The sequence below is a fragment of the Lepisma saccharinum genome, chromosome 2 (genome assembly GCF_977018435.1).
Source record: "Lepisma saccharinum chromosome 2, izLepSacc3.1, whole genome shotgun sequence".
NCBI classification, from domain to species: domain Eukaryota; kingdom Metazoa; phylum Arthropoda; class Insecta; order Zygentoma; family Lepismatidae; genus Lepisma; species Lepisma saccharinum.
The window spans coordinates 44,541,437-44,564,212 of NC_139230.1; the positions used below are offsets into that span (position 1 = coordinate 44,541,437).

Sequence of the window (22,776 nt, forward strand, 5' to 3'; positions counted from 1 at the left end):
CGTCGTAGCATTTTGGCATCTTCCTTTTTCTAGGCAAAACTGGTTCATCAATGTTCAATTCCTCCGCTTTCCTCATGGTTTCATTCCACAACTCAAAAAAATATATCCCTTTATGAAGCTAAACTTGCATATAATTTCCACCAAAGTTTTGATTTCTCGGTATGACAATGATTTCTTCTGAAAAGAAGAATGAAGTTGTTCAATCCTGCCGAAAACTGAAATTAACATTTTCAGGAAAATAAGAAATCTGAATTGATGTAGGTTTGAAAAATATCCACTAGCCTTCCCACCAAGTTCACTTTTTTCTTCTGACAGATCTTCCAAAAATTTCAAGAGAACGTCATAATTACTTTCCAATGATTGTAGTGATTTTACCCTCACACACCACCTTGGTGGACAGAATGATCGCAAAGTCAGTCTGGAAATGTTTTTTACAACACAATCTTCGTTGTCTTCTTGTAGTGATTGAAACACTGCTAGCCTCTTTGGCGAATGTCTTACAAATGATATTAATTCACAACGAATCACCAGAAAGTCTCGCACATAACTGATACCTTGCATCGCATCTTGCACTACCAAATTCAAATTATGCACCGAACAATGAACAAATATAGCTCTTGGCTCCAACTGAGTAATCCTACTTTGTAATCCTGTTAAATGTCCACTGACATTACTTGCGCCATCATAACATTGACCACGACAGTATTTTATGCCGAGAGATAAATGTCTTATGACATCCTGGATGACTTCAAACAATGTCCTAGAACTTATTGAAGCTACTTCATAGAAGCCCATAAACACTTCTTCAACTTGCAGATTTTCATCGACAAATCTGAAGCATATGGATATTTGTTCCTTCACTGATATGTCAGAAGTCTCATCTACAATGAGAGAAAAATATTGTGCCGCCTTAATAGATTTCACAATATTTTGCTGTACATCGCTGGACAATTTCATTCAGTATATTGTGAGAAACCCACTTATATGTAGTTCGCTGCAGCCAAGATTTCAACTCAGGAGCATCTTCTGCTCTAAGCAGCAGCAACTGATGAATATTTGATGCTTCATCGGTGTGACACCGAATTGCTATTCCTTGCTGACTTAAAAATTGGAGGGACGTTATTATCTTTAAAATCGCCTTGCGTGCATTTTTCATATCTCCTAATTTATGTGTTGAGATAAAAGATGACACATTGGTTCCTTGTTTCATAGTTGCCAGAGCAGCCACGGACGAACGATGAAGTGTACATTTTTCGTGAATCCTGAAACATTCAATTGCCTTTTGCCACTGGGAAAATCCATTTCGAACAAATGCATTACACGAATCCCTGTCTGCAGAAGTAGCAGTTGCGGACGGAAGCACTATACTGGAATGAAAAGCGTTTTTACACACACTACAGAACACTTTGTCCAATTCTTTGTCATAATAAATCCAAGGAAATGTCTTTTTCCATCCTTCATGGTATGACCTGCCTGACAATTTCTTGACTTTTGTTGCTAATGTACAATCAACAGCAAATGAATTAGGAGAAAAAAGATTTTCTCGACAAAAAATGAGTTGGCAATGCTGCGAACACCAAGGCATTGGTGATAAGACGCTTGAGGAGCCTCAAGCAAAGTTTTCTCAACGCACAATTTCAGTACCGAAGGTCATGTCGATTGGCAACTTTCGGGAGCATGTTGTCTGTCTACCTCTACACAGTTCTCCCCAAATGCGTGTTTGAAAATGATCTGGTGTTCACTATTTTTTGCCAACGTAGTTCTGACATTGCAGTAATGTTACAATATTTTTTTTTCTTATTTTGCTTTGTTTTACCATGACACATTTATAATTTGTCGCAACTATGAGGATGGATGATAATTACATTAAATTGATAAGGAAACACTGCAGAGATAGAACTCCATGCTGAGACCAGGCCTCGAACTCTGAAGCAAGAGCGGGGAAGTTTAGTCACATCGTTCTAACTCTCGGCCACGAGTTAGCTTATAATTATTTGTAATTGCTAAGGAGTATTTCATCGTATATTTATACCTAATATCTGTTTCTAGACACTTAATTTATGAGTGGTATTAGATCCAAAATGTGTTCGTCGGGAAGAATCCGCTTTTTGTTTGACGGGGCGTTTGGGGAGGCACATCTCGTTCATATCCGAGAAACAATTAGAGTAAAAATTGACATGTGTGAAAGTTGAAGAAATGTGTGAATGACGGGGATACTACCGAATAGGTGTATTCCTTTTTTAAAAAAACACCGGCCTGGGCATTGTTTTTTGTGTGCTTTTATCATATCATGACTCATCCTCATCGTCGTGATTCTTTAACCAGATGTGTTCACCCTCGTGAGGGCAGACCTCACCCTCACCCTCCGGAAGACTTGTGAGGGTGAGGGTGGGGGAGGGTGAGGGCTACTGCGATCTCGGAGGGTGAGGGAGTTTGATTCCAAATGAACACCTCTGCTTTCAACACGTCTAGTATCCGCATATTCTGCAACAATGCAACATGCGATCAGTAACTAACTGTCACAAATTTTGACTAAGTAATTTTTTTCAATCCACGTTTTGCATAGAAAAGCTAATCGGGACTGGACATACGTTGTAAAGTGAGATCCGAACAACTAAGTGCTTCCACCGGGTATGGAACCCTGGACCGAAAGAAGTAAATAAAAAAGAACGTGGCTCTACAGCCCTGGAAGGGCCTTGGTCTATCTCCCGGCTGCCAGTCTCCCTCCCACAATGAAAGAAGTAAATAGATTAATGAATAGTTCAAAACTGAAATTATATACACAAGTATTGCTTTCAGTTATCTTCACATGCTCTGGAGCAAATTATGGATCTGCATTACAGGGAAGATTCACGAAGACCCACACTCATTTGATATGCAATGATCGAGATGAAAATTTCTGTGAGGTGGATGCTGGATCGATCCTTGAAAACAGGTCGGGGGAGGGGATGTTTAGTGTATTGTTTCGCATAATTTGTAGGTAATTACAAGAGATCTGAGATACAAAAGTAAGTAAGTAATCTCCATAGGTATAAAATACAAATCTATCATATTCAAATTTTACGATATCACGTGTATCATCAGAAAACCAAACATTCCAAATTTTGGAAAGTAGGAGCTAGTAAGTGAAATATATTTCAAGTTGATGATTTATATTTGATATAAATTATATTATGGTGTCAAACCTGAAGCCCATAGTCAAGTTGTATGATGAAAGGATAGAGGATAAGCTTCAATCAAACTTAGTATATGCTCACAAACAAAAATGGCGACTGAGTGACCTAGAGCAACACAAAGCAAAGAAAGCACTCGATAATTGGAAGAACCAATGAGTTACAAGGGCGAAAAAGATGTATTTGCTTTTGCAAACTCGACTTTAGTTTGCCTGTTCCAAACTGAAATGCCATATTTTGAGACCGTTGTCTCACATGCTAAATTAATGCAGCCTTGTGAAAATCAGAAAATAAATATATCGTCTCTAGGGAAAACAGAAAGAAAGAAAGGACACACTCATTCATTCAAACAAAAAATAAACTTGATTTTAAATGTTTCAAATAATGTTGACGTATGTTCAGTAATGAGTCCACCAGCCATTGTTGTCGATTTCCTCACGTAATCTTCTGGGCATAGATTCAACAAGTCTATGACAAATACGTGGCCTGTTCTGTATAGTTCTCCATACGTCTTACACATCACGTAATTCTTCTCTTGTTCTTCCATAGCCAGGTTCCCATTCTCTCACCATAATGGACCATACGTTTTCAATTGGATTGAGGTCTGGTGATTTTGCTGGCCATTCGAATGGCTGAATGTCAGAGTGATGTGCAAGCCATTGCTTTGTTCCTTTGGACGTATGGATACTGCAATTATCATGAACGAAGTTGATGATGGGCATTTCCTCCCGAGGATAAATAACGCGAACTGTCGGTAGCATATGTTCTTCAAGCACTTTAATATATTCTTCGGAATCCATCCTGGAGGATATTTCTACGATATCTCCTGCACCAGCTGCACTGATCTTCGATTGCTACGAACATATCTTGGATCATAACGAGTTCTGTCCGGTCGCCTCAAATTAATTTGGCCATCTTCATCCGAACGAAACACTTTCTCGTCAGTACAAATTACTGTTTCCCAAAAGTCATTTGTCATGGGTAGATATTGTAAAGCGAACCCAAGACGAGCATTTACGGTTTGCGCTGTGAGTTGCACTTTCTTCGCTGGCGTTCTGTGCCGTATCCCCGAAGCTTGTAGACGCCTTCGTATTGAATCACTTGAACACTGCAGTTGTAAATGTCTGGCAACAATACTGGATGGAGAAAATGGATGATTTGCAATGTGTTCCACAATAGCAGCATCTTGCTCTCCCGATGTCACTCTGCGGGGCCCTGTTTTCCTTCTTGTTTTCAGGCCCTCTTCTCCTTCATGTTGAAAACGCTCTATCCAATGACGAACAACATGTTCATGCCTTCCAATGGCTATTGCGATATCGAAAATTGTGCGGCCACATTCGAACATGCCAATTATACGGCCACGAATAGCTTCAGACGTGTATGACATCTTGACTCCGTAGCTCCAATGAACGATTTCTCGTCCTGGCCAGGTTTCCGACTACCACATCGCAAGTCATTCACTTGGTCTTCAATTAAGGGTTGATAACCCTATTTTCAAAAAAATATCGTTGATATGCAAGGAAAATATCAGGGATGGTCACGACATTACGATCCAGCAATTCAAAAACTGAATTTTTCATATCTTGCGAAAGTTAAGGTAAACTAATGCTACTGAATTTCTACTTACGAAATTTCATCGCCGATTCTTGTCATACGAAGTGAAATCTGTATTTGTTTCGGAAAACTTACAGGTGTAAATTATCTTCCCAATAGAGTAATCAGAGTGCTAGGCACGATAATTGTCATTATTATTGTTCCTTAACTAGTAAATGTTAACAAACCTGAAACTTTTGGGGCCAAGTGTCCCTCTTTCAGATGCTAGGATTTGAACCCTAAAATAATAATTCTGAATTTACGAATAGTAGCGTGTTGAATGGCAGTGGGTAATTAGAGGTGCTGTGCGTATTATTGCTTTACGAATTCATTTTAGTTCTGAAGAAAGTTGCCATTTCGATACAGACAGAATATTTCGAAAAGTCCTTAATCATTCTGAGTCTGAGTTTATGCACAAATAGGCAAACCGGGACGAGATCTACAGTTTAAATTAGAATCCGAATCACTATGTGCCTCCACCGGGCATCGAACCGAGAACTCCTTGATTACAATGCGGCGACGATTTCCTTGCGCCATCGTGGAGGCTCTCTTAATCAGTTGCATATGAATAAATTAGAATAAATTAAAGTATATTTCTCATACTACATAGAATTCATTATAACCACAGTCGGGGAAAGTAGTTTTAGAGAAAATTGAAAATAGAGGAATATCTATCGCTCTTCTCGTTTTACTATTTCTTATAAAGTCAGAAGCATTTCATATCGCTGTCACAATCTAGAGCCACTATCGAATGCAGAAACAGCAATACTTCAAACTTTGAAATCGACACCGAGGGTGATATTTTTGTTATTTCACGTCACTGTTCTACCAGTCTCGGATAATCGCAATGATGAAGATTGAAGATGGAAAGATGGAAGTAGAATGCAGACAATGACACATCCTCACCTTACTTCGAAGCGCGTGCGCTAACCAATTAGCCACGGGGTTGGCTTTTTTGTGTTTGTCAGTTCACCAAATTAATTTATTCGTCATTCAAGATCCAGAGGTAGAAAAGCAACGTAAAATAACGAAAACAGAAAAAATACCAATCACTTATCATCCATCACCCAACAATTTCATGCTGACCAAATCCACACACGAACCTCTTTTGTCATTCGTTTTGTACAATAGCCTTGGGGATTAAACTTCGCCCATTTACTGGTTCAGCTCGAGACAATCCAGGTGACCATGTTATCGAAGCTTATATTCAATCCTTCACACAACTTCGCTATTTGCTTCTTACAGGTTTGACATCTTAACAGAACTTCTATCGAACATCGCTCATGGAGTATATTTTACCTATCAGCTCTTAATTAACCTTCTAATTTTCACATATATTTTTATTTTCATTTAGCGTCGCTTTTCTTCCACTTTTGGGCAATCGCGACGACGAAGATGAGTGAAGATGAAATAAATAGAACATTCAGAAACAACACCAATGCCCAGACCGGTATTCGAACCTAGGATCCCTGACGTAAAATCGTCTAGTGCTACCACTCAGTCAATTTTCATATAGAAACTTACACTTACACACCTCTTCCTTACATATGTGTTTTGTTTTACCTGCTGCACTTCTCTTATGATGAATTCTAACCCCTCATTTCAGGTTTATCTCATGTTTATAGCTATTGCTTTGTAGTGAATGATAATCCTATTACGCCATGTGAATCTTACTCCAACAAAAACCCTGTTAGAGGATGGAAACGTTACGGGTGTAATGTTGTTAAAAGTCTGCTTTGGTTAGCTTTTTTAGTGTATTGAATGAATATTGCATTTTCATTTCGTGTTGAGGCATATTTTCGTCACCTAGATTTTGCATTTAAAATATGTAGGTCCAGTATATATTAGTTATTGTGAATTCGAGTCAATTAAAACATTTTGCGTTGTTGCGAGATTATCTATGAAGCATAATGAATCTAAGTAGAGAAAATGCAACTTGTATATCAAAATTGCTATGTCCAACTGATCTCCGAAAGTATTGTTTAGCACGTCACATTTCAAGTATAGTCCATGATTGTATCTACTATATCAACGAGATGTATCCCTCCTCTCAAACAATACGTGGCTTGTCCCCACCGAACGAAGTGTGTCACTTATAAATTAAGTGTATTAAGCAGGTATTAGTCATGAACAGAACAAAAAATACTCCTGAGCAATTACAAATTTTATACTCCAGTTCATGGCCGGGAGTTAGGTTCCGGGTTCGAGTTCTGGTCTGGCAATCTCTTTTTTAAGTGTCTCTTCATTAACTTAATCTCATTATCATCCATCTTCATAGTTTCGATTAATTGTAAAGGTGACATAAAAGCAAAGCAAGATAAGAACAAATTCAAATAATTGTAAAATGACTACAACTTCAGAACTACATTTGAAAAATAAAATGCGAGCAGAAGGTTCATCTTCAAACAGGCATTTGGGGAGAATTGTGTAGACAGACAGCATGCTCCCGAAAGTTACCAATCCACGTGTAGCATGACCTTCGATACTGGAGTTGTGCTTTTCAGGAAAGTGTGCTCGACGCTCCTCAAGCGTCTTATCAAGATTGCCTTGGTGTTCGCAGCATTGCCAACTCATTTTTCGTCGAGAAAATCTTTTTTCTCCTAATTCATTTGCTGTTGATTGTACTACAGGAACTGGCAGAAGACACGTTCTCGGGTTCCTTATTTTTTGACTGAAGATGCTTTTCACTATGTTCAGTGTCAGTAATATCCACCTGTGATGACGATGACAAACGTATGACGAATTTATCCTTAGCGACTAGCAAACCTACTGTTCGAATTCGAAAGTATGTAAAGAAGCAATACTCAATATTGTGTTTCAGCTTTTTACACGCATCCCGTGCCACGTTTGAAAATTGCGAAAATTTTTGCCCGGCGAAGAGCTTTTGCTCCACGCATCCGGTCAGTAGACCCTCTTCTTTGTACTAACTATTAACACAGTAACACCCCTTCTTTCTGAAAATGATAACTTCCCAGTCTAGAATCTAAGCTCCCGCATCCCTTCCAAGCCATTGTCTCTCGGAGAACAAACAAAACGATAACAATCCAGATTACATGAAAACAGTGGTGGAGCGTGACCTTTCCAACAGTGTAAACCTATCATGATGAAGGTTATTTCCCGTTGTGCTTATTTCTGGGCTGACATGGTTAGTGATTTATCCACACACATCCATCCCCCCCCCAAATTTTTTGAGAACACTTCCCTCGAATTTTTCACCAAATTAAAAATTCTGGATAAATCCCTGGCATTGGTGTTTTCTTTGCTAGGCTGTGTATCTCCTACATTTCAACTGATAATTAAGTCAGTCTAATTCCTATCACAATGACTAACGTAACGATAAAAAATATGCAAAGTTAGATAAAATGAATAATAATAATAATAATAATAAAGAAACGAAAACAGAAGGAAACAGAAAAGCGCTGAATACTTTTTACAACCGCATAACCAAGTATCAGCTTCGTACCCTGAATCACAAAATCGGCGCACTTTATTTTTCGTTTCTGTTACTATGCCTGCTAGAGAAGGAAGGGGTGGGCCTACCTACATCCACAAAATCCTTGCTGGATAACGGCGTCTTCAACAAGTTATCCACCCCACCGCACAATCACACTCATTTTATTCCATAATGCACTTCACTATCACACCACAGCACAGGGCCAACAGTCCGCTTTCAATAGATGGAATTCGCAAAAGCATTATCTCGACAACAAGAACGGGGAACCTACATCCACAAAATCCTTGCTGGATAACGGCGTCTTCAACAAGTTATCCACCCCACCGCACAATCACACTCATTTTATTCCATAATGCACTTCACTATCACACCACAGCACAGGACCAACAGTCCGCTTTCAATAGATGGAATTCGCAAAAGCATTATCTCGACAACAAGAGCGGGGAAACAAAAATAAACCAGGATCTAAAATTGGTCACTGCTCAAATCAGTGTTCTTTCAGACTGTGAGGGGAATATCCCTTTCGGATATAAATAAATTCCCTCTCTTGCCTTAAAATTCCCTATAATTAGGAAAAAAATAATTACAATATTATTTTAAAAGAAATGCTCACTAATTGTAGGGACATATCCAGAAATTTCTATCAAAGGACAAGTAAGTGCTTTGTTAGGATACTGTAAAAGCAAATCTAGTACCTAAAAGATCATACACAGGCTTTTCGAACGCTGTTCAAATGCTGTTCGAAGAGTGTTTGAATCACAGTGTGCGTAATTAATAATACTTGGTTCACATTTGACATGAGGTTTGTAAAATTGGTTCAATCTTCAGCTTTCATTAACATTTATTTATTTATTTATTTTTGCACTTTTTAGCTCAATTATTACCAGCTGAGTTTATATAGGGTGTTTTTTTTAGAGTGATAGAACTTTGAATTGAAATAAAACACATAAAAAAATAAGTTTGAAGCCAATTGTGTTTTCATTTGAAAGATAACTTTCTGACATTTACTTTTTCAAAATAATTTCCGGAATATGTCCACCACGACTAGCTGCGATGAACCGGATTCGATCAGTCCAATTTTGAACCACTTTTCCAAGTAATTGGGGATGTACGTCGTTAATAACATGAGTTATGTTGGCTTCCAAAGCGTCAATTGTTGCTGGTTTATCAGCATAAACCAGAGACTTTAGATTACCCCCACACCCCCTAGGGATGGAAAAGTGAGAAAGAAAGAGAGAGAAGAAGGGAAGAGAATAAAAGAAAGAATGAAGAGAGAGAGAGAGAGAGAGAGAGAGAGAGAGAGAGAGAGAGAGAGAGAGAGGGAGAGAGAGATGTATGAGAGAGAGAGAGAGAACTCTCTCTCTATATATATATTTTTCTCTCTCTCTCTCTCTCTCTTCCTTCTCCTCTCCTCTTTCTCTCCGGGCATCGGGGTCGTTTCTCTCTCTTTCTCTCTCTCTTTCTTTCTTTCTTCTTCTCTTTGTTTCTCTCTCTTGTATCTTCTCTCTCTCTCTCTCTCTCTCTCTCTCCTCCCTTCCATCTCTCTCTCCCTCTTTCTCTCAGAGGGAGAGAGAGAGAGAGAGAGAGAGAGAATAGGACCCTTTCTCTCTCTCTCTCTCTCCGCCGAAAAGGGAGGGGCTTTCTCTCTCTCAGCAGAGAGAGAGAGAGAGAGAGAGAGAGAATTTCGGGGGGGAGAAGAGAGAGAGAGAGAGAGAGAGAGAAAATCTCTCTTTCTCTCTCTCTCTCTCTCTCTTCTCTCTCTCCCTCTCTCTCTCTCTCCTCCCTTGCTTTCTTTCTTTTTCTCTCCTTCTTCCTCTTCTCTCTCTCTCTCTCTCTCTCGTCTACCTCTCTCTCTCTCTCTCTCTCTACCACTCTCTCTCTCTCTCTTTTTATAGAGAGAAAAGAGAGAGAGAATAGAAAGGAAGAGAGAGAGAGAGAGAGAAAGAGAAGCATTCTCTCTTTCTCTTCCTCTCTCATTCTAATCTCTCTCTTATCCTCTCTCTCTCTCTCTCTCTCTTACTCTCTCTTCCTTTCCTCTCCTTTACCGCGCACCACTACGACCCCGATGCCCGTGCAGAGAGAGAGAGAGAGAGAGAGAGAGAGAGGAAAGAAAGGAAGTTCCCCTTCTCTCTCTCTCTCTCTCTCTCTCTCTCTCTCTCTCTCTCTCTCATGGAGAGAGAAGTGGAAAGCGAGAGAAAGAAGAATTCTCTCTCTCTCTCTCTTCTTTGGTCATAGAAGAAGAAGAAAGAAGAAAACCTAGAGAGAGAGAGAGAGAGAGAGAGAGAGAGGGGGGAAGGGAGGAGGAAGAAAGAAGAAGAAGAAGAGCAAAGAAAATAATCCAGTGGCGTTAGGTCCCATGATCTTGTGAGGCCAATTCACTGACAGCACCGATATTTCCGAAGTGCTCTATACGTTTGGAGAACAGAACATTGATTTTGGAAATATATTTCCACAATTTGTAAACGATGTTGCGGCGTCAGTCTTTCCATGATCATTTGCCAATGCTCACTGATATGAAATGACAAAACAACATGTCATCAAAACAAAACAAATGACAGCTATCCCTATCGAAAGTTCTATCACTCTTAAAAAAAACACCCTTTACATAAACGGAAAACAGAGATCTTAATATTTCTGATGTTTTGCTCTCCTACAAGCTAAAAACAGAAACAAGAATTTAGCACATCAATGTGTATCTAGTTTTCCCATATCCTGCTCATTTTTAGGTTTCTCCTTTTTCCCCTTCCTGTTAGATTTTTTCTTCAGAATTCCCTGTTCCTGGAAAAAACCTCCTTGAAGCACCACCGGCTCAAATTTCCTTTGCAGTCAACCATTCATACCCGACAACGCTGGAGCCCCTCCTCTTGCAGGACCTGTCTCTCGCTGGCGCGTATACAGTGAAGCCAACCCAAGCATAATGGTGCTAAATCTCGCACAAGTTTAAAAAGTCGTTTGTAAGTTGGGGATATAAATAAAACAAGAGGGCCACTTTTCGTTGTGGTTGAATTTTCTCAAACTTTTCACGTATAACGTTGAACCCATGGCGTTGGTTGAACCATTCGAATTTATATTTATGTTTTTGTTATAAATTAATATTAATAATTTGAAAATCACAGAACAGTTTAGTAGTATGTAGCATAATTTCGGAGTTTAAACGACACCAGAAGAAGCAAGGCAAGGAGACACTTCCTGAAAAATGAATGTCAACTATTTTTACACATATAATTTCATTTCAGTCACATCAAATTGTTAATTATTGTAAGGGCGTTGCAGATATTTTGAGAAGGGAAATATACCTAGTTGACCCCAACATCTGAAAAAAAAAATACTTTGCTTAATCCTCCCTGGTGGAAAGAAATACTGCGGACGTCCATGAACAACACTTTTTCTAAACATGAGGTTTGCAACACTGCTGTAAGCCTGTGGCCGTAGGTTTACAAATCTAGGGTTTGGTTCGCTCTTCTCCCTATATTCCTTGCTCTTCTCCATCCAGATACGGTAGGCACTGCTCCTTCATGGTCAGAAATTTGTAAGGCAACATTCAGACGGCTTACAACTTTCCGCAAGCAGAAGGCGGGAGTTCCCATGTGCCCCTGGTGCTTAAGTGTTGCAATCTAACAAACAGGATCTCGAAGACTGATATCGGGCCGAATTGAACTTTGAAGTTTTTACGAATTTTGCCATATAATTTCATACATTTTACTAGAACTAATAAAGTGTAAGCCCGGCTTACATGGATGCTCCGCGCCTGCATGAAAACAACTTCACTGAAATCGTAAACCATGCTGCTCTTATCTGATTGAAACAACAAAAGAAGAAAAAATCAATTATTGAGGAAGTCGGTCACAATCGGCTTCCTTGTGTTTCGGTTTATTCTTTATTACTGCTCAATATCGACAAGTAGTTATTTTAAAACAATTGTTGACGAATGAAGTGGGCGTATTGTAGTGTGTCACTTGTAAGGAAACATCAAAGCAAGCCGAAAACATGGGATACTATTCACAATACAATATACTTCCATTGTTATTGTGGGGACTGCCTTTGATCGCCAGAGACAGGCAAGGAAGGGGAGAATATGTTGCTTGGTTGCCTTTGCACAAACACATTTGAAACAATTATGTTTTAGAGGTTAGAAATTTTAACTTCCATCTCAATGTTTTAATTGCTTATTATTTTTTGATAATGGCAAGTGAGAAATATTTATTTTATTTTGTTTTTATCAAACGCACCCACAAGATTATTTATGTGGGTGCTTTAGCCCCGGAGCACCCACGTAGTCAGAGCGCATGGCTATCTACATATAAAATTGGGGGGAAATTGAAGGGAGGGCATTGCACGAAATTCGCTCTTGAAGTTAGTAATTTATTCCTCTAAAAAATACATGAAACTATACATAAAAATACATGGTTATTAATACAATCATCTGAAAGCTTATTTAAATGAAAGGTAGTAGTAGTACTTGTGCTATTACCAGCTCGATAAAGGAAGAGCTCTTCTCTAGCAGAATTGTCTACACTTAAAACTAGCTCAACATGCATATATGAGCTTTTTGCTCTAGTGTGGAACCCCATCTAATCCAAGATTTTTGTAAAAAAGCCCTCATGGATTCCATGAGAAAGGAAGAGCCCCTCAGATTGATGTGCCTATACTTACAAAAAGGCACTTTTGTGAGATTGTTGTCTATAAACTTGTCAAAAATTGATATTTTTTGGCCATACCAGAAATTAAGCTAAACCCATACCTACCCATACATATTTACTTCAGGTTTAAGTTCAATTGGATACCAGGTTCAATCTAATATTAAAACAATATAATTCTTCTAGAATTGCTCTGTGAAAAAACCCTTGGGAAATTCTTGTAAAAAACAAATTCCCGTGAAAAATATGCCCCCTCGGGAAATTCTTGTAAAAAACAAATTTCACGGGAATTTCCCGGCTGATGCAATTTTGTTTGCACGCAAAGCTTCAATACTCAGAAATTGCATCAGCCGGGAAATTCCCGTGAAATTAGGGTATATAAAGAGATTTTGCATTACATCAGCCATTATTGTGAGAGTGGCTGAGGAGAACAGATGTGTTTTTACAGTGCTCCTCATACTTACAGGCCTGTTTGATTTAATATTCATATTAAATACAATATTTTGCCTGATATTTGTTACATCTAGCTTATTTGTTGTTATTTAGGGTCAGGCCTATATCTGTTACAGCTTGTTATACAAAAATCAATACATAACACTCAGTGCTGGGTCATTGCCATTCAAGATATGCATGTTCGTGCAGGCATTTGTGCTAGGTCAGTGTGAATCAATATTTATTCTCTTTTTCCACTTGTGGGCTATTGGCCTTACAACCTGTCATAAGATAAGCATAAAGATTAGATTTAAAAACCCAGGAAATTTTATATAAATACCAAAGCGAGAAATATTAACACACACACACACACACACACACACACACATATACAGTACAGTGCTGAACCCAATTGATATTTTTTATTCAGTATAAAGTTTTGAATTGAAACCCAGGAAATATATATAATAAACAACAACAAAAATGCCGAATCAAAAATATTGTGACCAATGCAATAAGAATATATTTAGCTCTAATTGGGCCAGACACCAAAAAATTTGTAACCCCGGCAAATACAGAACTCCCACAAAAATATGCCCCAAATGCAATAGAAAATATAGCATGGAATATTTCACATATAAACATAAAGATACTTGCTCTGCACAGTCATCAACATTGCCCCCACAACCATCTACATCTGGTCTCAAAAGGAAGCATGAAGCACCTCTTAATGCCAGAGCAGCAAAGCAGCCACGCTATGAACCTATCCATAGCAGTTTTAATGCTCAACTTAGGGATTATCGGTTTGTATCAGAGCCAAGATGTGGTATTCAGAATTTCTTGAACAGTGTAAATCCTGATCTGCGGGCAATTCTAAATGCACAAATTGGCTCTTATAAGCTCTCTCTCAAATTGTTTGTGCAATATAAGAAGCCAAACGGCACAAAATTTACACAACCCCACATGACAGAAACTGTACCTGTATATTCAAATGCAAATTCAGACATAATAATAAGCAGTTTAATAGATCAATTGAATATTAAGCACTCTGAATTTGAGGCAAAAGAGTCTGGATGGAGCCTATGCGGCTCTTCATACAAGTTATATGTTAATATTTCTGAATTCAGCCCATTACAAGGTTCCACATATTTACCATTACCTATCAATATTAAAAACAAACAAGCCGTGGTTAATATTGAAAATAATGATGAGAAATGTTTTTTGTGGTGTATTTTAGCTGCTTTGTATCCGGTTTCAAGAAATTCTCAGAGAATAAGTTATTACAAACAACATGAACATGATTTTGACGATGCAATGGAGGGTTTAGAATATCCAATGTCTGTTCAGCATATTGATAAATTTGAAAAAAAAGCCAGGGATATGAATGGCAAACAATTATCTATTAATGTATATATTTGTTCCACTGGCCGTGACAATTGCTTGATAGATCCTCTCAGAATTAGTACATTTGTTGATGATTCTGCTATTCCGATTAATCTGCTCTTAATTGAAGGGGATGGCACAAATCATTACACTCTGATACATAATCTTGAAGCTTTAGTCAGAACACAACTAGACAAATCTAATAGAATATTCAGAATATGCGGAAGATGTTTAACTGTACATGATGGTAGAAAAACAGTAAATGGGGTTTGTAAAGTGAGTGCAGAAATTGCCAAAAACAAGTTAATTGAGCATCTGAAATACTGTGGCAATCATAAACCTGTTCATATGGTGATGCCAATGCCAAGTGAAAATTGCAAATTTAAAAAATTTGAGGCCTTGTTGGAACACCCAGCATATATTGTTTGTGATTTTGAATCGAATCTCAAATCTCTTGCATCCTGCAATCCGGATCCTGAAGAATCTTCAGTTACACCATATCAGCTACATGAACCTTCCAGCTTTTGTTATGTGGTTGTACAGGATGGTGTTGTTACCAAAGAAGATTCATACATGGGGCCAGATGCCATCAAAATATTTGCACATAGAATAGAAAATGAGTGCCGTGACATAGCATCTAACATCTTATTAAAATCAAAACCCATGTTGCCTTTAACAGAGAAACAGATTGAAGATTTCAACAATGCAGAAAAATGCTCGCTATGTGATTCTGAATTTTCAGATACAAATATCAAGGTGCATCACCATTCTCATACAGATGGTCGATATAAACAGGTCCTGTGTAATAGCTGTAATATTAAGATCAAGAGACCAAGATTTGTCCCCATATTTTGCCATGGAGCATCCAATTATGATTTCCATCATCTAATCAGGTACGAGGGGTTTGAGAAGCAGAATTTAAATATTTTAGCTGAAAATGATGAAAAATATATATCTATTAGCAAAACAATTAAAGTTAATGGATTTTCTATTCAAATAAGATTTCTTGATTCTTACAGATTTTTATCTGCTAGCGTGGCTACACTGGCCACTCAATTACCTGATGATCAATTCAAAATCACACGTGCATTGTTTCCAAATCAGTACCTGGAATTAATTAGGCGGAAGGGTGTATATCCATATGATTATGTTACAGATTTTTCTAAATTTGATGAGTGTTCTTTGCCACCACAAGAAGAGTTTTACAGCAAAATCAGAGGATCTGGAATTACTGATGAGGATTATCACCATGCCCAATTGGTGTGGGACAATTTAAAATGCAAGACATTTCGTGATTATCACATGGCATATTTGAAACTTGATGTGAGCATCTCAGCAGATATAATGCAGGCATTCAGAAAATCTTGTATGCAAAATTATGGACTGGACCCAGTGTATTTTTACAGTGCCCCGGGCCTAGCATGGGCTGCAATGTTTTTAAACACCAAAAAGCCATTGGATCTGATCCAAGATCAAGATATGTATCTGTTTATGGAGCAAGGTATAAGAGGAGGGATGGTGCAATGTTCTCAGAGATATGCCAGAGCAAATAACAAATATATGCCTGATTATAATCCAGAATTGCCGTCAAATTATATAACATATGTGGATGCAAACAGCCTCTATGGTCACGCAATGATGCAAAAACTGCCATATGCAGGGCTTGAATGGCTCGAAGATTTCAATATTGAAGATCTTCAGAACTATGATGACAGAGAACATGGCCTCTTCTTAGAGGTTGATCTGACAATTCCTGATTATTTACACAACAAATTTTCTGATCTGCCCCCAATTCCCGAGGTTCAGTGCTCACCTGGCTCTAAACAGAAGAAGCTCATGATGACACTGGAGTCAAAACAGGGTTGTGTCATATATTACAAGAACCTCCAGTTCCTGATGCGTCATGGTGTTCAAGTAACCAAACTTGGAAAAGTTTTGAGGTTCAGGCACTCAGAATGGTTAAAACCATACATTGATACAAACACGGAGCTTCGAACATCTGCAAAGAGCGAATTTGATAAGGGCTTGTTTAAATTGATGGTAAATTCTGTATATGGCAAAACAATTGAAAATGTCAGAAAACATACCAATGTTAAAATAATTACTGACCCCAGCCTGAGCAAAAAATTGGTTGCAAAGCCTAATTTCAATTACAGAAGAATTTATGATGAAGATATGGCTCTTTTCAACATGAAAAAAACAAAAATTAAGTTTGATAAACCTATTTATGTAGGGGCTGCAATATTGGAATTGTCCAAATTACATATGTTAACATTGTATTATGATGTGTTGAAACCTTTTTATGGTGATAATGTAAAATTGATGTACATGGACACGGATAGTTTTGTTCTTGATATTAAAACAGAAGATGTTTATCAAGATATTGCACAGCCTGAATTGTTTAAATATTTTGACACCAGTGAATTGCCAAGCCATTTGAATATTCAACCCCACAACAAAAAAGTGCCCGGCAAGTTAAAAGATGAGACACTTGGTGATGTTATTGTGGAATTTGCTGGGTTAAGTGCCAAGATGTATAGTTTTAAAACATGTAATGCTGTTGTCAAAAAAGCCAAGGGCATTGGCAAAGTAGCTGTGGAAAAAGAGCTCCAATTTGAAGATTACAAAAATTGCCTCAAATCCCAGAATTTAATCAGAACATCGGAATCCAGAATTCAGAGTGTGGATCACTTATTGACTTCAAATGTTGTAAGAAAAGTGGCTCTGGACCCACATGATGATAAGAGACGCATTTTATCATGTGGCATACATACTTTACCATGGGGTCATTGTGATTTGAAAAATGGCAATCAATGCCCAATTACAGAGCATGATTTGAAATAAATAAACATGCCTATGAACTTATTTGGGTTCAAAAAACGGACTGTTATGGACCTGCCAACACCACAAGCCTCTCCTGATATAATATCTAAACTGAGTGGCTTTTTAATTATTCATCTGAACAGCATATTTACAGATGTTGATGAGGAGACAGGCAAAATATTGTACATATTTAACAATAATTTAAATCATTACCAATTACCTGTAGGTGGGCAATTGCAATTTATTACAACTCCTGAGGGTGATGTCAAGATTTCAGTAGGGAGAAATATTTATAGAATTAAGCACTCAAACATGATTTCTGGCACTGTTTATACTGTTTCTGCTGGTGACTGCTTATATATTGAGGTCCCTGGATCTTATGACAAGCTTATACCCTTTTTTATAGAATTAAGAATCAGATACTCTATAATAAATAACTACTAAACAAAATGCCTAATGATATTTTTGGCCATACAAGACATGAAGATCACAGTGATGAGATTCTGATGCTTGATGTCAGAGTCAAGAAATTAAGAAGTGATTTACAAGCTTTACAAACCACACTCAATGCCAGTCTTCAATTAGAAATTACAAATTTACAATCACAATGCATGGACCCTCTTCTTAAAATTGATTCTGAACTCAAGTTGCTGCTTCAGAAATATACTGATCTGGCTACATTGGATAATTTTCAAAGTTTGGAAGAGGCTGTTGCAGCTCTTCAAGCCAAATTTAAGACCCAGGCTAACAACTCTGAGCAATTGAAACAGCAATTAGAGGAGCAAATAAATAATGTCCAGACACAGCTCCAAACAATTGTCAAAAGCATAAAATCACAAGAAGATTTTGATCTAGTGATTTCCACTCTAAAGGAACAGATTCAGTCACTCCAAATACCTAATCTTGACCCTCTGAACAATGCCATAGCCGAGGTTAAAGAAAAAATTGAGACACTTGAAAATTTTATGAACAATTTGCCATCTTCTGATGCTTTGAATGCAATAACTCGGAGTGTAGCAAATATTAAGCTGCAACTTGAAACATATGAAGATTTTGGAAAAATTCAAAGTTCCATAACCCATCTTGAAGGTACAATAGCAGCAGTGCAAAGTGATTTGGCAAATGTACTTGAATCCAGATTGCCCGGGATTGTAGATACCCTTGTTAGTGTCCAGCAACAAATTACAAAGCTTGAAAACCTCAACACTGAATCTGAACTATCTCATTTTCATCACTTGATCGATGATATCCAAACAAAGCTTGAAATTTTACAACAATCCACACCCTCTCAGGCAGATATAGCCCTGCTCCAAAATGCAATGCAAAATGTGGCCGATGCTTCTGAATTACACAATGTAAAATTGGCACTTGAATTTTTGCAAAATACAGTATCAAATCTTCCTACATCACAGGAACTTAAAAATATAAAGAGGGCAGTGAATAGGATATTGAAATCAGAAGATATCAAGAATATCCAGGCAGAGATCAAACATCTCACTCAGACAGTGGCCACTCTACCAACAAATCAACATATTAATGAACTGCATGCCCTGTTTGAGGATATCAGAAGACAGGTCCATGATCTTACAGCTCAAAATTCAAAATTGGCAGTTGTTGAAAATTTGCAACAAATTGTAGCTAATATCAAGCAACAGCTAGGAACCATGGAATCCAATCAAGCAAATGCTCTGTCTGTTTTTGCCACCCAGCTCCAAGAAATTGTGCAACAATACAAGAAACTTGCTGTTGACATAAGAATCAAGCCTGGGCACGATGAGATTGTTAGAACCATCAATGAGCACCTTGAATCTGTAACAAGCAGATTGCTTACAGCAGAAAAAGAAATAACAGGCATAATCGAGAATCCAAAACATTCAGTAATTCTTGAATTGTACAGCATCCCCAACAAAGAATATGATTCTCCATTTACACCAGGAGGCAAAATATATATGCTGTCCCCTGCACAATTTTATTACCAGTTTTTTGTTGGGGGCACATTGAGACCAATCAAGATCAAATATTGGCTTCAGCCACAGGCACACCACTACCCCACCTTATCAATAACAAATGCTAACAACAAAGTGAAAATCACCAGTGTAGAATTGGAGGATTTTACAGATCCCAATACATTGGAAACAGCCTATACTGAAGATGATGGCACTTTGGAATTTAAAATACAGATAGGGGACAAATTATATTTAGAAAATCCTGCAGTCTCAGCTGCTGAACACCCCATAGTTGCAATATTCTTGTTTACATATTATGTCTAGACAAATTATTGTTGATGAATTACACAGACAGGCCCGACATAATTTTAAGAGACTCCCAGTAGTCACAAAGGGCATAGATGATTTATGGCAGAGCGACTTGATTGAAATGGCAAGTGGGCAGTTGAAAAACTTAGACAAAATCAACAAGGGCTACAAGTATCTACTCACTGTAATAGACACATTTTCAAAATTTGCCTGGGCTGTGCCACTCAAATCCAAGACTGGAACATGTGTTACAGAAGCTTTTAGAACAATCATCAATCAGAGTGGAAGATCACCGCGCTATTTGCAAACAGATAATGGCAAAGAATTTTATAATTCAGTGTTTCAACAATTTATTAAAAGCCAGTCGATAAAACATTATTCGAGTTACAGTGATCTCAAAGCCTCAATTGTAGAGAGATTCAACAGAACCTTAAAAAATCTTATGTATAAACAATTTACCCTCCAAGGTAATTATAAATGGATTAATATTCTTCCAGAACTTCTACATAAATATAACAATTCTGTCCATTCTACAATCAACATGAAACCCTCTGAAGTAATAAGCTCATCTGATGAGCAAAAATTGATCAGCACTGTTTATTATCCTAAATATCAGCCAACAATAAGAAAAGCCAGATACAAGATTGGGGATCAAGTAAGAATAAGCAAATATAAGCACTTATTTAAGAGAGGCTTTACAAGAAACTGGAGCACTGAATTATTTACAGTGGTTCAAGTTAAACCCGGGACCCTTAACACATATATAATAAAGGATCACCGAGGAGAAATTCTCAAAGGCAGGTTCTATGAACAAGAGCTCAGCAAAACTAAACAGCCTGACACATATCTCATAGAAAAAATCATTCGCAGAAAAGGCAACAAGTTATTTGTCAAATGGCTGGGTCATCCGGAAAACAGCTGGATCGATGCAAACAAAATAATAATATGAACACCTGGGATGTTATAAAGAGGCTGCCAGAACCTGAACAGCAGAATAAGAGAAATGGAAAATTGTTACCTGATAATATTAGGTGTCTTATTGTTGGGCCATCTGCTTGTGGTAAAACTACACTAATGGTTGATAATTTTTTATTGGCACCCAACTGGTTAGACTGGAAAAACAGGCACTTGTATATCTTCTCTAAGAGCTTGGAACAATTAAAATATCAGCAGCTGATGAAGCTATATGATGGACTGGATATAGCCACTTTTGAACCAGATGTTAAGCCACTTGATGAATGTCTCGATAATTCTGTTGTTGTGTTTGATGACATTATATTGGATAATCAAAACAAAGTTAGAAATTTCTTTACACAGGGCCGACACAAAAACATTGATTGCTTCTACCTGGCACAGACTTTTTCAAAAATACCCAAGCAACTGATCCGGGACAACAGCAATTTTATATGTGTATTTCATCAAGATCATACCAACCTCAAACACATACATGATGAATATGTAGGTGGGGACTTGAGCTACAATGATTTTTCTAAGTTTTGCAGCAGGTGCTGGAACCAGGACAGTTATGGGTTTGTTACAATTGATATGACAAGAACACCTAATACTGGTAAATACAGAAATAAAATCAACAATTTTCTAGACGTTGAAACGTATATAAATAACCATGAAAAGGCCAATCATTGATGATCTTAAGTTAAGAGATTATCTTGTAAAAAGATTTAAGGGATGGAAATCAGAGAACCGTGGAATTTATGAAAAACACAAACAAACAGAACAGCCTGTAATTGATGCTATTAATAATTTAGGTAAGAATATCAAAACTGTTACAGAGCAGAATCAAAATTTACTCACAGAGCTTGTACCTGTAGCTGCTAGGAACATATTAGATTATCCATTCACCCCACTTTCCAGTATTCATACACCTAGTCCTCCTCGAAGAATTGAGGCTAGTCAGGATCCTATTGAATTGGGTCTTCTTGCTCAAAAATATTTAACAACACCTAAAGACAATAAAGATGAGGTTTTTGGCTTATATGCTGACACAGAGCTTGATGGCAGCATCATACATAGAATTGGCAATTTCAGAGTAACATTTATGGGAGATGATATAATTGTTTATTCAGAATCTCGTCTCGGAGAAAAAGGTGCTTTTGTTAAGTATCTCGGAACACCTGGATTGTGGGAATTGATGACTAGGAAGAGACCTGGCAGCTATACAGATCAGGATTATGAGGATTACAAAGAAATATTAATAAAATCAGATGCTCTATACCAGAACAATGATCCCACACAAAAAAGAGTCAAGTCGAGCAGTGGGGCAAAATACAACAATTTAATCAAGCCCATATGGTCACAGATCAAGACTGGCAGTGGAATCAAACAATACAACACCCTGCCTAAAGAATTTGTGTGGGTTGATGATGTCAGGAAACTTGTAGATAGGTTATTGGTGATAGCTGGGGAGGAAAATGCTGGCAACAACAATTTTTACAATGAAAAAGTTGGAATTATGGACATGATAAGCACAAAATTGTCTAATTTTATAGTGAATGACACTAAGGGGATTGGATATCTTATAAAAATTATTAATACTCTACCACCTAAATTTTGGAATATTTCTGAGGGTCGGGGGCTTGTTAATGACATTATAAACAAGCTGCCATTTGAACTACATATTCCAGGTTATCAGTATTGTGGTCCAGGCACAAAATTGGATCATAGATTAAACAGAGGGGATCCTGGTGTTAATCCATTAGATGCTGCTTGTAGAGACCATGATATTGCATACAACACACATTCTGATCTTGACAAAAGACATGTTGCAGACAAGAAATTAGAAGAGGCTGCATTTGGTAGATTTGTAAGCAAAGATGCTTCTTTGAGTGAAAAAATAGCAGCATTGGGGACCACCATAGCTATGAGCACCAAACAAAAACTGGGGTGGGGGTTGTGAATATGTATATAATAAACCTACAATGAAGGCCAAGGGTGTTATGTATCAAATACCTTATGCAGGTCTCAAATCTCTTAAAACTATTGACAGTCTCTTAACAAAAAAGCAGCGC

General features: G+C 37.7%; 1 protein-coding gene across 1 annotated transcript; it reads right to left on the bottom strand.

Moving 5' to 3' along the window:
* Positions 1-3,987: 3,987 nt before the first annotated feature.
* On the bottom strand, positions 3,988-4,560 carry LOC145981901 (uncharacterized). The gene has a single exon (XM_083115397.1). The coding sequence runs from the start codon at positions 4,558-4,560 to the stop codon at positions 3,988-3,990; it is 573 nt and encodes a 190-aa protein (XP_082971523.1).
* Positions 4,561-22,776: the final 18,216 nt, after the last annotated feature.

Coding starts and splice junctions, on each gene's coding strand:
- LOC145981901 (XM_083115397.1), bottom strand. CDS start 4,560: ATGTCATACACGTCTGAAGCTATTCGTGGCCGTATAATTGGCATGTTC.